Here is a 22528-nt window from a genome sequence, read left to right as displayed (position 1 = left end):
CAAAAAAAAAATTAAATAAAAAGTTAAAATGATTATGGATTTAAATTTAGAAGCCACATAAATTTGGACTTTTTGGATAGTTGACTTTAAATGGCAACCGCTTGTAAAGGAAGGCTGGTGGAGGGAGCCGTTACTCGGTAACCGTTGCAATTACCTTTTTTGAAATTTTTTTCTTTTAATGCCAATTAATTTCTTTACTTTTATATCCCTTTTACATTTATCCTTAAATAAAAGTAAAATCCCAACCAACGGTTTTTTTTATTATTATTAATGCCAATCAGGAAATGCGTTTCCGAATTTGCCCCTCATGTGCTTTGGCGCCGGAAATATGGCTTTTTCTTGTGATTATTGAAAGAGTTGAATAGAAAATGACGATTTCCCCATTTTCCTTTTTAATCCATGTTAAATTTGAATTTAAATCTGATCAATTAGATACTCGAATTTGGAAGAATTTAACTCAATTTTAAAGTAACCAAAAATTAACATGTTCCAAACTTTAATAGCCTAATCTTAAAATTTGAACTTCAAATGACTCAAACTTGAAATTAAATATGACAATAGGATAGCAGAGAAGTCTTTTTTTTTTTTTTTTGCTTGTATTAGCTTCGGATTGATTTTTATATCTCTCGCCTCAACCAATCCCAAAACCCGATTTCTTTTTGAAGTTTTTGCCTCGACTTGAATCTTGACCCCAATCTCGAAAATAGCTTCTTGAATCTGGTTTGAAATTTTAAATAAGGTTATACCTAAAAATATATATGTCAAAATCTCTTAAATTCTTTTGTCATTGTTACTCGCAATTATGATCCTACCCTAAAATTAATCGAATCCAAAAATAATAACTCTAAATTGATTCGTATCAAATTAACATGATTCAAAACCAACCCGATCGATACGGTCCGAATTCAACCTACTTTCCTCTCTTTTCTTTTTTATCAACTAATCCATAAAATGTCCTTAATACCCTTCGTTTTTATTTTTGTCCATGTCCGAGAATTCCAAAGAATGAGCAGGGTATAATAGTCATTACGTTAATCACAAACTACCTTCTTCTTCACTTGCTTCCTCTTTATCTCTCTCTATTTCTCTGTATTGAATTGAGAAAACAATTCCTCTCATTCTCTCTCTATCCACAGCTCTGCAAAAACCTCATAAACCCTTCTTTTCTTTTTCAAAGCTCTTTTCTTCAAGGTGAGTCTTTTTGTCCGAGTTGGAATCGGGATGGAAACTCAGCTCCCCGACGATTTCAGGTGCCCTATTTCACTTGAGATAATGTCTGACCCGGTTATCCTTCCATCGGGTCACACCTTCGACCGGGTTTCAATCCAACGGTGGCTAGATTCCGGTCACCGGACTTGTCCGATTACCAAACTTCCATTACCTGAACACCCTTGTCTTATCCCAAACCATGCCCTCCGTTCCTTGATTTCCAACTATACCCTCGTCTCTCCTTCCAAGTTACAGCCTTGCCCTCAACCCCAAATCCTCATCTCTTCTCTAACCTCTCAATCATCCCATGTCGGTACCAAGCTTAACTCGCTCACCCATCTCGTTCGACTCACTAAGCACGACTCGGGATTCCGCCGTAAACTAACTGAGTTGGGTGCAGCCCCTGGTGTTCTCAAGTGTGTTGGCTCAGATGATCCGAGTTTACAAGAAAAGGCACTGTCTTTACTCCTTAATCTCAGTCTTGACGATGATAACAAAGTGGGCTTAGTCGCTGAAGGTGCTATTAACCGGGTTATCAAAGTTTTACGATTCGGGTCACCCGATTGTAGAGCCATAGCTGCAACGATTATAACCAGTTTAGCCGTGGTGGAAGTTAATAAAGCAACAATAGGAGCATACCCAGATGCAATTCAAGCATTGGTTTGGCTTTTAATTTCAGGTAAAGGAAGGGAAAAAAAAGAAGCAGCAACAGCTTTGTATGCAATTTGTTCATTTGCTGATAATAGAAGAAGAGCTATAGATTGTGGGGCAGTACCAATACTGATTAGCTTATTAGATTCAGGCTTGGAAAGGGCTATTGAAGTGTTGGGATTATTGGTTAAATGTAAAGAAGGAAGAGAAGAGATGATGAAAGTTAATGGGTGTGTTAAGGTTTTGGTTTCTGTTTTAAGGAATGGTAGTTCAAGAGGTGTTCAATATGGGTTATTTACATTGAATTGTTTATGTACTTGTTGTGAAAGGCTTTGTTTTGAAGCTATAAATGAAGGTGTTGTGGAGATTTGTATGGGGTTAATGGAAGAAGAGAATGAGAAGATAAGGCGATATACTTCAAGTTTGGTTCAAACTCTTAGAGAAAATCATGCTTTTGGGTGAAAAGATTGAAGCTTTTTTCGAGTGTTTGGCAATGGAGGTGAGTCGTTGTTTTAGTTCATTTTGGTTAATTAGGGATAGTTTTAGGGTTAAAAAAAAACAAAAAGATTAGAATTTTGTATTTATGTATATCTGAATAAAAGGGTAAACATGGTGGAAAGGGAGGGTTTTGTTGTTCTTCCATGGTTAGATGTTGAGGTGAACAAAAAAAAAAAATTGTTACTTCAAAATTTTTGTTCTTAAATGATAATTGTTTATTGAATTAGAACCTGTTTTCAGCTTTTGATCTTCTCTCGATTAGGAATTGGATTGTGAATGTTTGTGATTCAATCAAAGCATTGAACTTTAGCAAATGGTATACTTTGATAAGTTACTTTCAGTGTTCAATTTTCTAGTTTTGCATATTTGCAACCATTTGAGTGAGATTCAAGACTTTCTGTTTTCCTTGTTTTATTCAATTTTGGATGTTGAGATTGCTTGGTGATTACAATGTATAGGTTTTGAAATGTTGGTATTCTTAATATGCATGCCTAAGTGGTCCATTATGAATTTGACCTTTGGACTTTTGGAGTGATAATTTGTTTGATTATGGAGATTGTAATGTAGCCAAAATTGTAAACTTTTCATCTTGGCATAAGCCAGAAAAGCGGTATTAGGAGTTGAATTGTACTTATTCTCTAGTCTTTATATGATAAATCAAAGAGTAAACTTATTCTTTTAAAAATTTCATCCATTTCTACTATTAAAAATCAGTCTCTATATGTTAGCACGAGTACAAGTAGCACACCATGTATAATTATCTGATTATTTTGTCCGTCTCCTCTGTTTTTAACAGTAGAAATTGATCGATTTATTCTTTGATCTGACTCCTTTTTTTTAGGTAAAGGGAGCAAAATGTAATTTGACTCCTGACTCTATGATAGTTTTACCGATTACCTTAGTTTAGAATAAAATGGTTGGGCTTTGCCCATAATAGGTATTGTAAGAAGAAATTGGGTAAGGCAGAATGTATTTTGAAGAAAAAAAATTCAAAATCAAAACTTGAAGATGAATCATGATGGATGGTAAAATAAACAACAATGGGAAGAAAAAGAGGTGTAAGTAGATTTGAATCCATGTCATTGGCGTAAATTACTATTTCTTTTTCTTTCTTTTTGGAAAGTTGAAACAATGGAGAGTACGTTTTAGGGAATTATGCGGAAGCATGCGTTAGAAAAGTAAAAGAAAGGCAATTGTCTGCTGAAAGAAGCAAAGCTTATTGGGCTTTTCTTTTTATTTTACTATATGTTGGTTGAATTATTATATTAGTACAAAAAATAATGAAAGTGGTCTTTGTCGGTCCAATCCAAGAAGGTGTACTTTATTTCGGTTTTTACCTTTTCTTTTTCATTCTTTAATTGTTTGATGGCAACATAGCCCAACTTAGCAAACCAAATCATGGAAGACAAAAGAGCCTTGCCTCATGTAAAGGCAACAGCATAAGAGAGGTTGCCAACATTGGCTGCTATTTTTTTCTTTTATATCACCAAGTATTTTTTTATGAATTGAGATTGAGTTTTATATTTTAATGAAAATTAAAATGTAATTTTACTATTTTGAATGATTTAATTAAATTTTTATTATTTTTGAGAAAATAAACTATAGTTTTACCCTTTTTTTACTTAAAATTTTATAAATTTTCATTTTAGGAGGAACCAAGGCCTCTGTCTACCCTCTTCTTTCGTCTCTGGGTGTAGTGATAAGGTATATTGCATTCTTAAAAAAAAATAGAGATTTAAATTATGGAGATAACAAACTCCGAAAGAATTTTCTTTTCATACACCGTAAAATTGACATGAAGGTTAAAATAAAGAAAAAAACTTGAATGGCAAAAGTGCAATGCTTATTAAGTCATTGATGATAAGCCACTGGCTTTGAGTTTATAATTTTGTCTTTGGGCTTTCAAGTCTGTGTTTTAGGACACAAATGTTGGGTGTCAAAACATTTGGATTAGGGAATTTGTGGGGTGAAAGTGTAATCTAAAACAAAACATTACGACAAAGAAACTTTTGCACCGTTAAAGTACAAGCCACTTTTTATATATATATATTATCAAGGTATTTTTCTTGTTTATTTTATAATTTAAAAGGATTAATTTGTTCGAGATTCGCAAATGTTGTTATCAATAATGTTTTATCATTATACCCAACTTGATGATTTAATTCCTTCCTAACAACTTATAACTTTTGCACAAACAAAGTTAAAGCCTATCTTACAAAGAATACAGGATTGAACTGGAAGAAAAGTAAGAGGAAAACAACACCATTTCTCGTGTTTGGTTAACTTTTTTTATTTAAGCCAAGGAAAGTCTTTATTTTCCTTTGTCAGTTTAGAGGGAAAATTGAGAGAAGGAAAATAATTTTGCTTTTAAGATGTGAATATCATTTTATCCTAATAATCTTTTACATAAAAGTTATTTTATAATAAGAATATAATTAGAAAATTTAATTATAATCAATTATTTTCTTTCATTTTAACAGTTCAATCAAATAAAAGTCTGTGAAACTTTCATTTCTTTCATAATTATCTATTCAAACATTTAAAATATATTTTGTATTTATAGCATTGTTACTTGATCAAATAAACTCAACTATCAAATAACTTAATTGGCAAGTAACTTTTCGTTCATAAAATTACATCTGATTCCATAATAATTAAATTGTGAATTAGAATTCGAGTCAATATTAAAATTATTACTTTTAAGCCTAATAATGAACATGTGCGAATTGAAACCTAATCATGAATCACAGTGAAAAACATTGAACTTATATGGCCATGGAAAAAGAAACCAAACGAAAAAAAAAAAAGAAAGTAAAACTAATTGAGGAAGATTAAGTAGTGGCAAAAGAAATACTAATATATATGCAAAAGACAAGGTGGGTTAGGGGGCAACTAATGCTTTTAATCATCTATAACGTGTATTATTGGTTTGGGATTTGGGGGCACATCAGCTCAACAAAAAGTGGTGGACTTCAACATCACATCTTTTGACCATGGGGTTTTTCTTTATGGTGGTTTACCAACAGTCCCAAAGTGTGTATAATTTAGTGGTGAGTCCAACATGAACCTTGATAGAGTCCATAATGCTAATGATCTTCCAAAAAAAAAAGCCAATACCAATACCAACCACCTAAAAGAAGGGCCAAAATTATAACCATGATTATGGAGTAGAAGGTTGTGGTAAAGGTCTTTGGGTTTGGGGATGAAGATTGAAGAAGATAATAAAGAAAATAGTAATAGGCGGGTGTTTGATGATTTTGGAATTACATTTTCATGTTTGGGTTTAGCAAATAATATAATATTATTAGTATCAAAATTCAATAATATAGTTAATTTGAACAATTCTTAAATTACCCATAACTAAAGACTGTTAGAATTTTTTAAAGGGATCGATATTAAGTTATAGATTTTACAATAGTTAAAATATAATTTTGTCATTGCATTGACTTATATTTTTATGGTTTTTGAAATGATTAAATCAAAAATTTAACATTTTGTGGGGGCCAAATTTTAACTTTACCGTATATTAACTTCTGATTTTTTGAATTCTAAGAGGTCTAAAGCAGAAATTTCTTATTTTTTAAGGGGCCGAGGGATGGCTCTTGTCCATAACTATAACCCCAATCTCTAAAATGAAGGACATTATGCGTTGAAACCCTCATCTTTTAAGTTATTAAAATAACAAAGATATCAACCGAATTAAAACTCAAAAAACTAAATTCATGTAATTTTATTACTAGAAATACTTAAAACATTCCCCCAATTCAAACACCAATTTAGACATTTGGTTTCCCTCCCCACATTTACAAGCAAATGCTATATTTGTTGGGTTATGATGAAATTGGGGTCCTATGGAAACACTCGTGGATGAAAAAGTAACAAGCCATTTGTACCATACCCTATATTTTTGGTAGGTACCCAAAGGTCTAAAGCCTGAACTTTCTAACTGTTCACTTTTCCAAGATTTTCAACCCAAAAAATAGGTTTTGAATGTACCACTTTGGCCACTATTTCACTTCATGGTAATAATGGGGTCAATAGCTTTGGATTGAATTAAAAACATTATTCAAAATAATTTTATAAGAAAGCTTCTTCTCTAGAGTAAGTTTATGACAGCTTAACACATGCTATCTTAAGTTTAGGGTTTACCACTTACCAAATAAGTCAATGTTCAATTCTTTATGAATTAATGTTATGAAGAAAATATTAGGTATAACTACTACCAAAATTTATGAACTAATCACTAGTTATCTATATATCTTTGTTTGATTACAAATTTTGTTTTCATGTATATTGTTTTCATATGCATTTTTTTTCAGACATGGTCCATGAGGTGGCACTCTAATGTATGCCACATCACCTAGAAAATTATTTTTAATAAAACAATGATGACTTGGTACATGGATTAAAAGCGAAAAGAATTGTCAAATTTCAAAATTACGTGAACAAAATAAAATTCAAAGAACGAAATTGAGAAAATTATCAAATTAAAAAATTAAAATTTCCATATCCCGAAATTTTATAATTATATATATTTTTTCTCAAAAATTGAAACTTGGGGGTCTCTTATTCTCATCACACATCTTATCAAAAGAAGTGCAAAACAAGTGAAATGCAATGATGAAGCTCACTCAAGTCAAGCCAAAAAAAAAGATCAAAGAGTGCATGCAAAGAAGAGCAATGTAGAAGATGAAAAACCACAACACCAATAATGATTATAATACTTGTAATTATGGGATGTATTGTAATAATGGTGGTATTAGGTGTATACAAACTATATATGCGTAAATAGGATGAAAATTGAAGACAATGGTCATTGATGCCAATTGTAGATCCCTCTAGATTGTAGACAAATATAAATAATTTCAAACTAAAACACACCACACCATGTGATAACCTCTTATTAACAAATTTATCTTCTCTTTATTTAATTCAAATCATACTTACTCTTATATATATATATATATATATATATTAGGTAAAAGTATAATAGACGTTTTGTACTAGAAGTTAAATTACATTTTATTCTCTTTATTCAAAATATGGATAAATTAGTTACTATATATTAAATCAAATAGTGAATTGATCATTCTATTAAAAATTTCAGCCATTTTTGCTGTTAAAAATTGATCCTTGTACGTTATAATGAGATACATCTAGCACACCACAAAAAGGGCCAGTTTGCTCTTTAACCTAACATACAGGGACTAATTTGTCCATTTTTGAAGTAAAGAAGTAAAATGCAATCTAATTCTTAGTACAAGGACCTCTATGATACTTTTACCACGTATATTATTATTATTAGGTACATTATTAGTGGGGAAAAAAATTCACAAGCAGTGTTAAGATGATATCATTTTTTTGTATAATCAAAGGACCTTTTATATTTATTTTATGGTCCATACAAATTAAATTTTTCGAGAGTTTATGATTGTCCTTTTTAACAATATCATTTTTAATATTTGAAGTGGGCGCTAATTATGTATAAATAAACTTAATATTAGCCGCCTGCAACCATAATGACACCACCACCCACAAATTGGGGCAGAGAACACGACCTTAATATTATCTTTGTAAAGTTATGAACTTTAATTTTCTTTGTTAATGGAGTTATTAAAATAGCATAAAATATTTATATAAAAAAATTTGTACATTATTCTGGTTTTGACTTGGAAATTTTAAATGGGAAAACAAGAAAGTTATTGGCACAAAAACGGCTATGACTTCCTAACATCTCCCCATTCTACACTGCATAGATTTCATGGAAATTACAATTCAAGTGTTGAATTTGATGAGCTAAATCATCTTTGTTTAGGGGATTAAAAGTCAAGATTAGAAATTATATCAATGTTACCCTTTTTTATTTCCCATAATAATTTGATTAATTTGAATTTGTTCAATTTAAATTAACCTAAATTTTTAAAAAAAATCCCAACAAGTATCCCAAACTCGAATGATTCGGGTCAATTGTTCGAACTTAAAATGAACTAAATTTATAATGACCAAAAAATATGAAATTCAAATTCCAATTAATCGATCCCAAATTTGATCTAACTTAAAATATCCAAATTTTTACACTTCGAATTGATCACGTCCATCCACCTAAGTTACAGTTCTAATCTAATCTAACTTCATTCATGTTAAGATCACAAAGTCAACATCGAAAGCAAATGGCTGTAATTTCTAGCACCAAATAATCCATCCATTTCTCTCCACAAATCTGAATCTGTAATATATATATATATATATATATACAGACTTAATGATCTTGACCTTGTAACTAATAGATTCAGATCAGAGTCTAATGCATTAATTTAATGAGCTCCATACTTTCTGTCCATAATCAATGGATCTTTACTGTAAATAAAAATAAAAATATACATCTTGTTCTTAAAATAATATAAGTTTAGCAGTCATTGACATAATATATTGTTACAATATAATATTTATTATGTCTAAACCCAACTATTTATTTATAATTTTTTAATAATTTTATTATAAGTTCGGATTATATCTCTTTTTTTTTACACAATGTCTAAAATTACCTATAGCCCATTCCCCACTCATAAATAAGAGGATAATGCGTTTCAATACACTTGTACTCATGCATTGGTAACAATAATCATATCAATCTAACTAAGACTCAATTGATTATGACTTATAATATATTGTAATTTCTAATCCTTTGAAAAAGAGGATTAGTAAATTTATATATATTTTGATTTAATAAAACACATTATCTGATTAAATATAGGAAACATATAAAAAAATTAATGTGGGAATAAGTCGTGCTCATACGTTACTGATTTTAATTAACATGCTATTCCATGCGGCTGCTTAAGCTATAGGACAAAATTACATAAAATAATTTGTAACTTCTTTAAATACAAACTAAAGTAATAAATAATGGAAGAGTGGTAGTTTAGTAAAGTTTTTATATTTAATTGATATTTAAAAATAAAAATTAAATAAATGAGAAACATTATAATTTAAACTAATACAAGCCATAAAATTCAATATATATATATATATATATATATATATATTATGTTAACCTATTTCCTCTAATTTTTTTGGCTTAAATAAATGCAACTATAAAAAAGAAAATACCAAAATATCATACTTAAAACGTCACTATAAATAAAGGGCCTCCTTCCCTCTGTTCTCTCCTCCCTCGCTGCTTAAAAAACAGGGCATTTCCATTAAACCAACAACAACAACAAAAAACCAAACACCCAGAGTTAACCAAAAGAGAAAATGGTCACCAAAGTCTACATTGTGTAAGAATTCTAATCTTGTTTCATTGTTTTTGCTCTTCTTTGTAACCAAACTGGAATCTCTTGTTACGGTTCTGGTCTTGCTCTGTTTTTCTTTTCTTGCACTTTTTTCTCTTCTTCATCTACCCATTATATTATAAATATTCCTTCATTTTCTAAAAATTTTTCCTTAATGAAATCATCTAATTTGGGTTCTGGGTTTTTCTTTTTAGTGATTAAATCATTTTTACATAGTCTCTGTTAAAAGGAGTTTAAGCTATGTACAATATTCCTCTGTTCTTTTCTTACAAACATTTCCAAAAGTCTCCTTTTAATTGAAGAAAAAAGAGATTAATTTGAATGTTAATAATAGGATTCCGGTTAAATTATTTACACGTAAGAAAAAAGGCCTCTTTTGTTCATATTTTGGTGTACTTGTGTAAATGCGTGTAATACATAGTTTTACTTGATATGAACAACTCTGTTTAATCATCCAAGTGAGAAAAAACAACAAAGAAAATTGCTATTATTTAGCAAGAAACCAAAATAATTTGATTGTGAAACATGACCTACCATTGAAATCATAATTAGGAGAAAATATATAAATTTGCTGGCTTTTTTATAAGGTGGTCCCAACATCCATTACTATTGTGAGTTTATTGCGGGTATATAATTTACAAAGTGGATTTCATTTTCATGGCTTTAAAATGCTTACAGATAAGCTTATATAATAGTTCTTCAATATCACCTTTTACTTTCCTTCTAGAAAGGATATATATATATATATATATATATTTGTGTGTAGATGATATGGATAATGGATGTAGGAGAACTGTTTTCATGCGTGCCAACATAGAAAACAAAACAACCACCATTTGTCTTTCCTTGTTTGACAGACATGGGTGTCCCATCAACCACTTTCTTTTGATGCATTTTGGGTTGTCATAGTTTTCTTTAGGGATAATATTTTACTTGGGGCTAAATTTGGTTTAAATGTTCAATATAGTATGTCAGTTTTTTTTAGTGTTCAAATTTAATGTTTGAGTTTGGCTTCAATGTTAACTTTGATATATGCATTTTTTTCTATTTGATAGTTTAATATTTGATTTGACTTCAATGTTTAATTTGACTAGAACACACATGTCAAACACTCATTAGATCACTATATAGTTTAGTCTAAGTATCAAGTTGAATATTAAAATCAAATTCAGGTACTAAGTGATATATTAATCCGTTTCTTTATTATAATAGGGTTTTTCTTATTGATGATATTTCCTTGTTATGGTATTGGAAAACTGTTGCATTGTCAACCAAAAATGTTTGTTTTTCTGGAAACTAAATGGCTATTGGTGATGCAGATACTATTCCATGTATGGACATGTTGAGAAACTGGCCCAAGAGATAAAGAAAGGAGCTGAATCTGTTGAGGGAGTGGAAGTCAAACTTTGGCAGGTTTGATTATCCTCTCAATGTTATCTTCCTAATATGTGGTGTTATTGGATTGGATAGGTTTAGATTGTCAATTTTTATAATCGATTTTGTTTTATATTTATTTGGAACAGAGACTCTTATATTAAAAATTAGATTGTATTTTGTTCTTTTTTACTCAACAAATAGATAAATTAGTCTTTATATGTTAGATCAAAAAATAAATTAATCCTTTTTGTTAAATATTTTATTCATTTTAATGTTAAAAACTAGTATAGTTGACAGAATAATCAAACATTTACACGTGGCGTGCCATGTGTCCCTCATCCTGATGTATAGGGACCAAATTTTAATAGTAAAAATAGATTGAATTTTTCGATAATAAGATCGTTTACTCTTTGATTTAACATAAAATTACTAATTTAATTTTTTTTTAACTGATGGACAAAATGTAATGACAGGTAATTTTACCACTTGGACTATATTTTATATTTGTTTAACCTATATTGGCAAATTGGGAGCTTTGACAGGTAGCAGAAACACTACCAGAAGAAGTTCTTGGGAAAATGGGAGCACCACCAAAGACAGATGCCCCTATCATAACACCAGATGAGCTGACGGAGGCAGATGGTGTGCTATTTGGGTTTCCAACTAGATTTGGGATGATGGCTGCACAGTTTAAAGCATTCATGGATGCAACTGGTGGTCTATGGAGAACACAAGCCCTTGCTGGTAAACCTGCTGGCATTTTCTACAGCACTGGCTCCCAAGGTGGTGGACAAGAAACTACTCCGTGAGTATTTTGCACCTTAGACTATTACAAAAATATCAAACTGAACGGATTAATTGCACCAAACCTCTCTAAACTATCGTTCAAATTCTAAATTGGTTTCTAAACTCTAAAATGTGTAGCCAACATGAATTTAGGCCCAACGTGGAGAATATTTAAAGCAATATTCCTTTTTTGGCATAATGATAAATTTAGCACCTGATATTTATTTATTTTTGTCACTTTAGTCCTAATTATTATTTTTGAACAATCACTTTGCCCCTTAACCTTCAAATTTTAGTCAATTTGTTAGATGAAAAAGTTGACTAGATGATTAAGATTTTAATGGCATTGGCATAATAGTGCATGTCAGTTCACATGTACTTCATAATTTTTTTTAAAAAACCTAAATTGATCAACAAATTTTATAAGTTCATAAAATCTCTAAAATTATTTATTCATGTTAGTAATGAAGTACATGTAGATTGTTATACAGGATGTCACGTTAATACCGTTAAATTTTAACAATTCAATAAGCTTTTATATAATAAAAAAAATTGACTAAATTTTGAAAAATAGGGCTAAAGTGACAAAATGGGTAAAAATTAAGGGCTAAATTTATTATATCTTTTTTCTATTTTTAACACATCAGATTCAAGCTATCCATGCATTAGATGCACACATGTTTACATCAAGTTGGCATTTATGATACTAAAATAAAAAAAATTCAATTATAACGTTTTGAAACTTGGGACCGATTTAGAAATTCAAGGTGTAGCTGGAGGACGTATGGTGAAATTAACCCAACTAGAACTTTCAAACCATTTCTAATTTGAAAACCCTTTCTCAGCTTAACTGCAATCACTCAACTGGTTCACCATGGAATGCTATTTGTGCCCATTGGGTACACTTTTGGTGCTGGTATGTTTGAGATGGAGAAAGTGAAAGGTGGAAGCCCTTATGGTGCTGGAACATTTGCTGGGGATGGTTCAAGACAGCCCTCTGAGCTAGAGTTAGGGCAAGCTTTCCACCAAGGCAAGTATTTTTCTGGCATTGCAAAGAAGCTCAAGGGAACAATAGCTTGAGAGATTTGGCTTATCTAATTACTACATATATATCTATATATATTCAGCTTTATAAACATGTGTTTGTTTTTCTTGCCTTTTCATTTTTACTTTGTTCAAGACTCTCTCCATAGAATAATCTTTGTATGCTTTGGTTGGGATTGTATTTGTTGTCACAGAACTTACATTGTTTTTCTTCCAAGTCTAAATCAAATGGATTTGTTATCTCGATTAAACTATATGTGAAAGTGTTATCAATATATAATATTGTAGTTAATCATAAAAAAATAAAAAAATAATAATCATATTTCATCCGGACCCTATCAAATAATCTGAAATTGTCTAAACTTATAATCACCGGACTTGAAATCTAAATTCAAAATTTTCGAAAATGTAGCACTAAATTAATCTGATCTAAAGCTAACCAAACCCGTCCCATTAACCGGATAATCGTATATATAATTTTGGTTAGTATTTGAGATTTCTAGCTGATTGGATTGCATACTTTGTCCAAAGCTTCTGGATAATGAGATAAAATGGTGGACTGGCTGGTCCATCATATGTTTAGATTTAGGCCTAAACATAGTATAATCCAGAAAAACCAAAGTTCATAAGATTTGGATTTATTTGGGATGAATTTTAAAATTATACATAAATTTTGATTTAATATATCATTGTGTATGCGAATTTTAATTTGATGTAATTATACACGTGAAACTTTAATTTTAATTTAATCATACACATTTAAAGAAATAAATATATCAATATATTTTTATATTAAATGAATATAATTATTTATGTATGCAATATATAAACATAAAATAATGTTATATCAATAATTGTGTTAATAGTTTACAAGAATTGGATCAAATTAAAATTTCATGTATATAATTGCACAAAATTAAATCAAAGTTCATGTATACAATTGCACATTAAACCATAATTCATGTATGGTATTCAGATTTATCTCGATTTGTTATAAATATTTCTTTGATAAAAGAAAGTTAAAGATGTTTTTACCATTAAATTTGGCAAGTTGATTTTAGTATCAGTATTTCTTGTGTTCATTTTGTCATTTAAACTTGACAACTAAATCTATTTTGATCTTTGGACTTGGATTCTGTTAAGATTTGGTAATGTCATCAATTTTTACAATTTTCAAGTTTAGAGACCAAAATAGATTTAATTGTCAAATTCATATGCCAAAATTTAAAAAAAAAATAACTTTAAAATATTGAAACACGAAAAAACACATGCCAACATTTTTATTTACAGTGTTAAAAATTTTGATAAATGTTAAAAAATTTTAATAGATCCACTTATTTTTTGGAGAATTATAAGAAGAAGGTAAAATCACAATTCGAACCCAAATCACATTTGAGACGATAAACACCTGATGATCAGGAATTCAATAAATCTAATTTTTTGTGAGCGTACAGTAGAGGTATCTAATTTACATTTCTTTCATGTAACCAATGCTTTTTTTTTTGGCAAAAAAATTGTAGAAAAACGATGATGATAGATTATGTTAGGTAGAAGATCATGTTAATACATTGAGATAATATATTTAGAGAATTCAACCAAGGAATCTTTTCTCACATATATATTAAGTATAATGTATGAACACAGAATTTAAAGATCTTGACTACTTTTTATGATAGATTGAATCAAACTTTCATTATTGATATATTTGAATATAAACAATGCCATTTGTGGTCGAAAATATTCTTGAAACGGGACCATTTCCGAGAGGTCAAAGAACCTGGCTGACAAAACAAGAGATGAAAGAAGTTGGGCGACAACGCCTTTTTTTTCCATCAATTCAACACTTGAAAATTGGTTAAAATATTTGGGAAGTCCCTATATAATAAGGATTTGAAGAATATATAATAATGGTGTAGCCATACTTCCTTAGAAGGCTATTATTAGCCATATGGTTTGATTCGTAAATGGTGAACAAGATTATATTCCAAGGATCGAAAAGAAATGACCCTTTTCCAATCTAAAAAGGGGAGGGCCGAGTGGGGGAACTTGTAGCAGAAGACAGCAATTAATTAATTAATTGTTCAAAGAATGATATATAGATCATCATAAACTGATAAGACATACACTTTCTTTATATCAACAAAAATGCTTGGATGCTTTCCCCTTTAATCTTTATGTTGCTGTCTTTGTATTTCAAGGAACCTTATAGGAAAAATATAACAAATATACATTTTTTTTATTTTTTTATTTATATGGATAATGATTAGACTTGCTTGTTTGGGTGTATCAAATTAGTTTTAGCTAGGTTGACATGAATCATGTTTTAAGTTTTTGTTGTTTTGAATTTAAGTTATTTTGATCTGTGATTTAAATTTGTTGAGTTAAATCATTTCAAGTGTTAATTTGATTTGAATTAGATAAATACGAACTGTTTATTTTTCATGTTTAATTCAAAATTTAATCATATTTGAATTAATATCAATCAAATAGAGTTTTTTATTGCAAATAAAAATTAATACGATAGGGGTCTTCGAAACTATTGTTATAATAGACGTCGATAATGACAATAGAATGATCTCCCCAAAAAAAGAACACACAGATTTTATGTGGAAACTCTTTCGGAAAAAAACCACGGGTAGAGGAAAAGAAATTTACTAATGTTGAAAAACCTTATTCTAGTTTAATGTTAAATAGAAGAAGTTTAGTTCTATACGGATTCTACTTGTGTGGCATGGTCCTCGGCCCTCGATCTTTTGCCCTTACAGATCCCCTTATTTTGCCACTGTATTTTATTTCTTTAACAAGTGATGAGATTCGGGTCGCACAACTCTAACAACTACAACGGAGCATGAATTGCTAGTTTTATTGATCCTTTTGGAGTTTATAGTATAGATTTAACAGAGAGTTTCAGAGATCATAAAAAAGTGTATATTCAAAATTAATTATTAGTTAATTTATTTAGGAATTTTCCTCCTATAATTACCAAAAAAAACTAATACTAATAAGATGCTTCAAATTAGGGACATATATAATCAATACCCATCAAACAAATCAATTCAAAAGTCACTAAAAAGTATAGAAAAGAAAGCATGTGTAAAGAGAATGTAGCAATCAAGAATATAAGAATTGAAAGTACTTTATTTTAAAGAGAAAAAAATTCATGAGTAGCCCCTTCTCACAGGGGATTCTTCAATATTAAGCTTCCTTGGGGCACTTGATAAATTAAGACCTTTAATAGGTTCTCAATCATTGTTTTTTTCTCTTTCACATTACTTAACAAACTTGAATTAATTTAGGAAAAGGTTGAAAGCATCCATTTGAGGAAATAATGACTTTAAATGGCATCTTAATGGATTCTCTCATGTAAACTTCTGGCTTTAATATCATCTTCTCAAATATTCAATACAATATATATTTGACAATAATTTTAAGTGTTTTGTTATGTTGTTGAAAATTGTAGCAAAAAAGTTAAAAATGTAGATTTTAGACATCACTAAACATGACTTGAAAAAGTAAATAAAAATAAACTAAATGATATTTAAAAATTAGTTAATATTATAATATATTAAGTCTAAATTTCAAATACTATTTAATCAAATAGTACAAATTGTTTTTACAATTGATTTTAATATATAAACAACATTGTAGATACTAAAATCGCATATTTCTATATTTTCGTTAGAGTTTAATTCTCGTATTTTACGAAAATTAAAAGTTAGTCCAATTAAATAACATTATTAAATTTTATTGTTAAATAAAAATACACAGTTGAATAATTTATAAGCGAGGAAATAATAAAACTAACAATTCAATAATATTTATGCAATAAATTAATTCGCAAAAATCAATATGCTGATCAAATTAAAACAAATTTTATGTGTTAAACAAATTTTAGCATCCATCAAACTAAACGCAAATTTAATTTAATTATTTCGTATAAATCATTTTTAAAAGATAACATTTAACACGTTTGTAATTTGAATCCCAACATTTATAATAAGATAATAAAATTTTAAAGGCTCAAGGCAGTCGTATGCATATGCAAAATTGGAAGTAATTATAGTCTCGGTAGAGTCAAATTTAGGTCAGGCCCATATATGATATCAATACTATACGTACTTATTCAAACTTGACCTGACTTGAAATATGAGTTTCAAATTTTATTCAAACCAACTTATATTTTTAAATGGATAATAAGATTCCATTTAAAATCGTTGATACTTTTAAATTTTTTTAAAAATATATGATTTATGTTTAGTTTTATTAGTTAGATGTATTTTATTAATTTTTATATATAATATAAAAAACAAAATGATTTAATAAACTTGAAAATGGATTAGCTATGCTCCAACTTTAAATATTAATATATGAGGCTCGTCCATATCTTAAACATACTTAGTTTTTTGCCCAAACAATTTTCAGACCTACTAATAACATCATGATAGTAGAAGGTCAAATTATATCAATTTAAAATAAGTTACTTAAATTTCTAATTTCGATATAATAGAAGGACTAAAATCGCAAATTAAATGTTGAAACCTAAAAGCAGGAGAAGTGGGCCGCTCTCTGACTTCCCACTGCTTCATTCAAAATATTATATAAAGACAAAAATAAAAAACAGAAAAAAATTACGTCATTAAAGAACTTAAATTACTAGTAAATTTATGTTTTTGGTTACTTAATTTTAAAAAGTTACTAAATGATCACTAAATTATTCGAAAGTTTTCCTTTAACTAGCTAGATTGTTAAAACCGCTATTGTATGGCCTCATTTATTCACACCACCTATATCAATCGAAAGTTTTCATTTTGATTCTGTTCTACAATTTAATTTTTTTTTATGAAATAACTTTGAATGTCACGAACTTATGAACCAAAATTCAAAAACCTTTTTCTCTATTCTCCGGCACTAATTTTCAAATCAACTTAGATCTAAGGTATGTTCTTTTACTCATTGATAGATACTTATCCACTGTATTGATCGTCAAATCATAGCTTGAAACTCGCTAACTAGACTTTTTTATTACAAAAAAAAAAGAACAAATTAATGACTTAAATAAAAACTTTTTAATATTTCAATAATTATTCTTTTAATTTTTAAAAATCGAATAATCAAAACATAATTTTACTAATAATTTAATAGCGCAATTTAAAACAAAAATATCACAATCAACCGAGCTACACCCACTCAAAGAAAGAAAATTCAAATACAAGAAAAACAACAATAATAATCTTAGTTATTGTTTGATGATGATGATGATATACACGTAGTCAACAGGAACAAAAAGAGTCTCTTTAACCCCCATTTCTGCTAACTTCAGCTAAATTCATATTGATTTTTCCGCTGAATTTAGCACTTGTTCCTATTGCTAATCCCACTTCCAAAACTATATTTAACAAGTCAAACTTGGATTATTGAAATTTTAAAAAAAAAAAAACCTATCATTATCATCTTTTTTTTTAAAATAATCCTTCAAAGGAATGGGGTTCCTAATCATCTGCTAGCCCTACATTATATCATTCCTTGCTGTCTTTTTTCTTTGTTGTTAAATCTACCTGAAAGTTCCACCAAACGTTGGCGTCCAAAAATCAGCTGGTGTTTCATTGGCAACTGGGAATGTGCTGGAAACAGGCACTAAACATAGCCCACGACTTCTTAGGTCTTGTTTTGGACCTTCTTGGTGATCTTTCAACTTATCAGTACTCTGCAAAGTGGTTCGAATAAGACAATTATATTCATTATTAATTGTAATAGTAATAATTGGTTGTTATTACTTATTAGCAGCCTTAGAAAATCTTGGTTTTTTTTATTACCTGTTGTATGGAAGCTGCTGCTTGTTTCATGTATGGAGTACTTAAAACCTGAAATCACGTAAAAAAGCAATAAACATTATTTTCTTTTTCAGTACAAATTTGAGAATTCTCCAGAGAATATGCTTGCCTTTATCCAATAATATTAAACAATATATAGGTAAAAGCATCATGGAAGCCCTTATACTAAGAGTTGGAATACATTTTACTATATCTACTAAAAAATTAAGTAAATTAGTCCTTGTACATTAGATCAAAGAGCAATCTGATCCTTTATGTTAAAGATTTCATTCATTTCTACCGCATATAAAGACTAATTTATTCTTTTTTTAGTAAAAGAAGCAAAATGTAATCTTACGCCTATTACAGAAGCTTCACATTACTTTTACCACAATATATATATGGAGGGCTACTTTTATGTAGAATGAGGAACATACATTGACTTGATCATGGAGGAACTTGATGTATTCAATGGCTTCATGTAGAACTGAGGCAGTATCAGTCTGAAAAAAAAGGGTTAAATACAAATTAACCCGAAGTTATATATATAAAAGTAAAGCTTGATATATATCCTTTTAAGTAACACATCGAGTTCGAATATGGTAAAAATTTACCTTTCCAAAAGGTGAAACCAATTGCTGGAGGGCAGTGATTCGGTCCCCTAGCTTTTCCTTTCGAACCTGATCATAAAAAATGACTGTAAATTATCACTTTACTTGGAAGAAAAGTAAATAAAGAAAAAAATTGGTGAAATTCATACGGCCTCAATGTTGCTTTTACTGTCCATACCTTAAAAGTTGGTAATGGAGATGGGGTTTCAAGTCTTGGCCTCTTGAGTGGAGTTTCATTACTTGCTTTCTTCGAATTCGAATTTTTCCGAACTTCTTCGATATTAGTCTATGAAAATAAAAACCATTTGCAAAAAACAAAAAATCAGAAGTGTATTTTTTTTTTTTATCATGACCAAATCTCAAACTTTGTTAATTATTTACCTTTGTAGTCAAGGTGGGACAATTAGGTTTCTCTTCATACAACGAAGGTAATATGTTGCCAGTTGCAGATGCGTTCCAAAAGGATGTATTGTTGGAGAATTGTAAGGTACCAGTACCTACAGGTGGTTGTTGCTGCTGCTTTGTCGTCAATGGTGGAGCTAGTTTTGGCCAAGAAGGTGATGATGATAAAGAAGAACAAGACATATAGTTAATTGACTGATTGTTGTTGTTAAAAACGGATTGTTGTTGTGGGTCAGTGTCGAATAACAGTGTTGGAGGGCATTCATATGTTGAATCCATTGGAAACTCTTGATTATTACTCCGGCTGTAAACAAGGAGATTATAAAAAATAAAAATAAAAACAAACAAAAAAAAGGGTCTTTTAAATGATTCTTGTTTTTTTACTTACAGCAAGGATTGGTTCCAATTATCCGATGATGAAAGACCAAAACCCAAAGTGGAATCGATCAAAATACTGCTGTTGTTGTTGGTACCACTATTGTCTGAATTGTAACAAGACCTTGGCTTGATGATGATATCATCGGTGGCTACCATATCATTGCCCCACCCGAAGCTACCCATATCAGCAATTGTCGTCGAATACAACGGAGAATTACAGCCTGAAAACATGGTTTTCGTCGGAATATTCCACCATGTTCCTCCTCCTCCTCCACAAATAGCTGCTTGAAATTCTTCTGCCATGGTTCAATTTAGTCCTTTTTTTTCCCTTGAGAGTTGAACGTTCGTGTGTATGTAGATATATATAGAGAATGGAATTTATGTAGGTGTGGTGGAGATGTGCGATTTATATATATTGGTTTGAAGAGTAGGGGTTAGTGTAATGGAGATTATACCAAAAGTTGGTTGACATTTCAAGGGATGATTGGACAAATAAAGGGAGAATTTTGAATCGAATTCTTTCAATTATTATTAATTATAAAAATGTGAGGAGGAAATTTTAACTTTCTTCCCCTATTTGTACTTATTCATTAAAATACACCTTTTTTTATTTTTAAAAATATTTATATTTTCCAATAACATGTTGATAAAAGTGGAGGTTTTAGATTTTTGAATGCTTAAAGAACCTAGAACGAAGTTGTGGACCAGTTAATCAAGTATTAGAGTCATCTCCTTCAATACGAGGTTTAATGTATTAATTTGATTGTTATAGTATAATTGCTTAATGCAGTTTGTATGTATCAAATTCTATCTTTAAATTAAGATTTTAACCCATTGTGACTATTTTTGTATAAAATATGTGTGGGTACATGATGATTGATGAAGATAAAGATGATTGATGTAGTGTTGTTTTTGTCTCAAATATAATCGGACGGTTGATATAATAGTGGATAAATAATAATAAAAGAAGCTTTTTGATAAACCTGAAATTTATGGACCATATTATATTTTTGTTGTGGTGGTGGTGGTGAGTGGACCTAAGCCTCGTGGAATTGGAAAAAGAAAATATGTAATTAAAAATTGTAATATTATATAAATTTATTTTTTTGTGGAAATTATATAAAATTAATTTGGTTCGTTGATTTTATACTTTATTATTTAAAAATAAAAAATTAAAATTCGAGAATGGGAAATATTATTGTTTTATGAAAGCGACAAAACGAAAGAAGCAAAAATGGAATAGGTGAACAAAGGCGGATTACCAAACCAAATTGCAATTTATTAATTACAAGTCAACGCCTTAAAAGTCAATAATTTTTTCTTCTTTTGAGTAAACCGAAACGACTACATTAGTAAAATGACTACCAACAAATTAAAAAGATATCAAAAACTTTGTCAACAAATGAGTCCAAAACCAAACAACAAACATTAATGAAATCAATGGTTACATGTATTTTTGATTGAGTTTTAGCTCGATTGGCATGGATATTGTTGTCAATACAGGAGGATGTGGATTTGAGTGTGTTGAAGAGCATTATCCTCTTATTTATGGGTTGAGAGGGGCTATGAGTAGTTCTAGACATTATGTCAGAAAAAAAAAATTATTCCAAAAAAAAAAAAAAACTACCCATCCCTCCTCGTTCTAACTAGATAATCTAACATTAGTTTAAAGTCCTTAAAGTAATCTTATAGAAAAAAACAACGTTAAAAGAATTTTGCCCGTATTTAAATATCCAACTCGTTTCGACTCACCTAATATTCCTATTGAAGATGGGAGATCTTAGGATAAAAACAAAAACAAAAAGGTACTTGTAAGCATATTGACCATGAACTTATTAATTTTAATTTTTATTATGACAAAGTTAATTAGACCCTAAAAAAATCGAAGAAAATAGTTGACTTTTAAAGAATTAAATTAGGTCTGATCCATGAAACGTAATTAATCCAAAAATAAAAATGCAAGGAAAGAGACCTTTATTTTTTCCTTATTTGATTTAATTTTGAAGTTTCAACCCTTCTAATTTGCTTGACTTTGATACTTCATCAAGTCATAATTTGTGACTCAATCTTTCAACTAATGGTTTTGGTCAATTCTGATACGTACACGTGAGATTATGTATATATATATACACACATCCACTATACGAGTAGAGAAATAAAATGATATAAAAACATTTAAATAATAATTATTTTTAAAACAATTAATAATTATTGATAAAGTAATTAAGAACTTAAATTACTTTTAAACCTTATTAATAAATTACATTATCGTCTTATAAATTTGGGTATACTAAATTAACACTCAAATATTTTTAAGCTAAATGAATTTTATCTTTTTTTATTTAAATTCATTTTAGTTTTAACTTAATTTTGAGCTCATATTAAAAAAATTAACTAAGAGAAATTCAATTATAGATTAAGACCATAAAATGAAAGAAATACTAATATGGAATGCGGCCTAATATTG

General features: G+C 29.4%; 3 protein-coding genes across 4 annotated transcripts; 2 read left to right on the top strand and 1 right to left on the bottom strand.

Annotated features, from left to right (window-relative positions):
* The first annotated feature begins 1067 nt into the window (after nucleotides 1–1067).
* Nucleotides 1068–2587, top strand: LOC105776664 (U-box domain-containing protein 8). The gene has a single exon (XM_012599472.2). The coding sequence runs from the start codon at nucleotides 1222–1224 to the stop codon at nucleotides 2320–2322; it is 1101 nt and encodes a 366-aa protein (XP_012454926.1). The 5' UTR covers nucleotides 1068–1221; the 3' UTR covers nucleotides 2323–2587.
* Nucleotides 2588–9469: 6882 nt separating this feature from the next.
* On the top strand, nucleotides 9470–13114 carry LOC105778079 (probable NAD(P)H dehydrogenase (quinone) FQR1-like 1). Of its 2 annotated transcripts, none has more exons than XM_012601665.2 (4): nucleotides 9470–9638; nucleotides 10973–11066; nucleotides 11573–11835; nucleotides 12662–13114. In XM_012601665.2, the coding sequence occupies exons 1-4, from the start codon at nucleotides 9616–9618 to the stop codon at nucleotides 12894–12896; spliced, it is 615 nt and encodes a 204-aa protein (XP_012457119.1). In that variant the 5' UTR covers nucleotides 9470–9615; the 3' UTR covers nucleotides 12897–13114. The 2 variants fall into 2 exon arrangements, with proteins under 2 accessions (XP_012457119.1, XP_052477584.1); XM_052621624.1 differs by lacking the exon at nucleotides 9470–9638 and adding an exon at nucleotides 10807–10825.
* Nucleotides 13115–18067: 4953 nt separating this feature from the next.
* Nucleotides 18068–20471, bottom strand: LOC105778399 (transcription factor bHLH112). Its single transcript, XM_012602090.2, has 7 exons — nucleotides 20072–20471; nucleotides 19663–19987; nucleotides 19460–19567; nucleotides 19285–19350; nucleotides 19108–19173; nucleotides 18674–18721; nucleotides 18068–18564 (listed from the first exon to the last, which is right to left on the bottom strand). The coding sequence occupies exons 1-7, from the start codon at nucleotides 20362–20364 to the stop codon at nucleotides 18412–18414; spliced, it is 1059 nt and encodes a 352-aa protein (XP_012457544.1). The 5' UTR covers nucleotides 20365–20471; the 3' UTR covers nucleotides 18068–18411.
* Nucleotides 20472–22528: the final 2057 nt, after the last annotated feature.

Source organism: Gossypium raimondii, chromosome 10 (genome assembly GCF_025698545.1).
Source record: "Gossypium raimondii isolate GPD5lz chromosome 10, ASM2569854v1, whole genome shotgun sequence".
In the NCBI taxonomy this organism is placed as follows: Eukaryota; Viridiplantae; Streptophyta; class Magnoliopsida; order Malvales; family Malvaceae; genus Gossypium; species Gossypium raimondii.
Note: the sequence above shows the minus strand (reverse complement) of the source record. Positions and strands in the feature narration are given on the sequence as shown.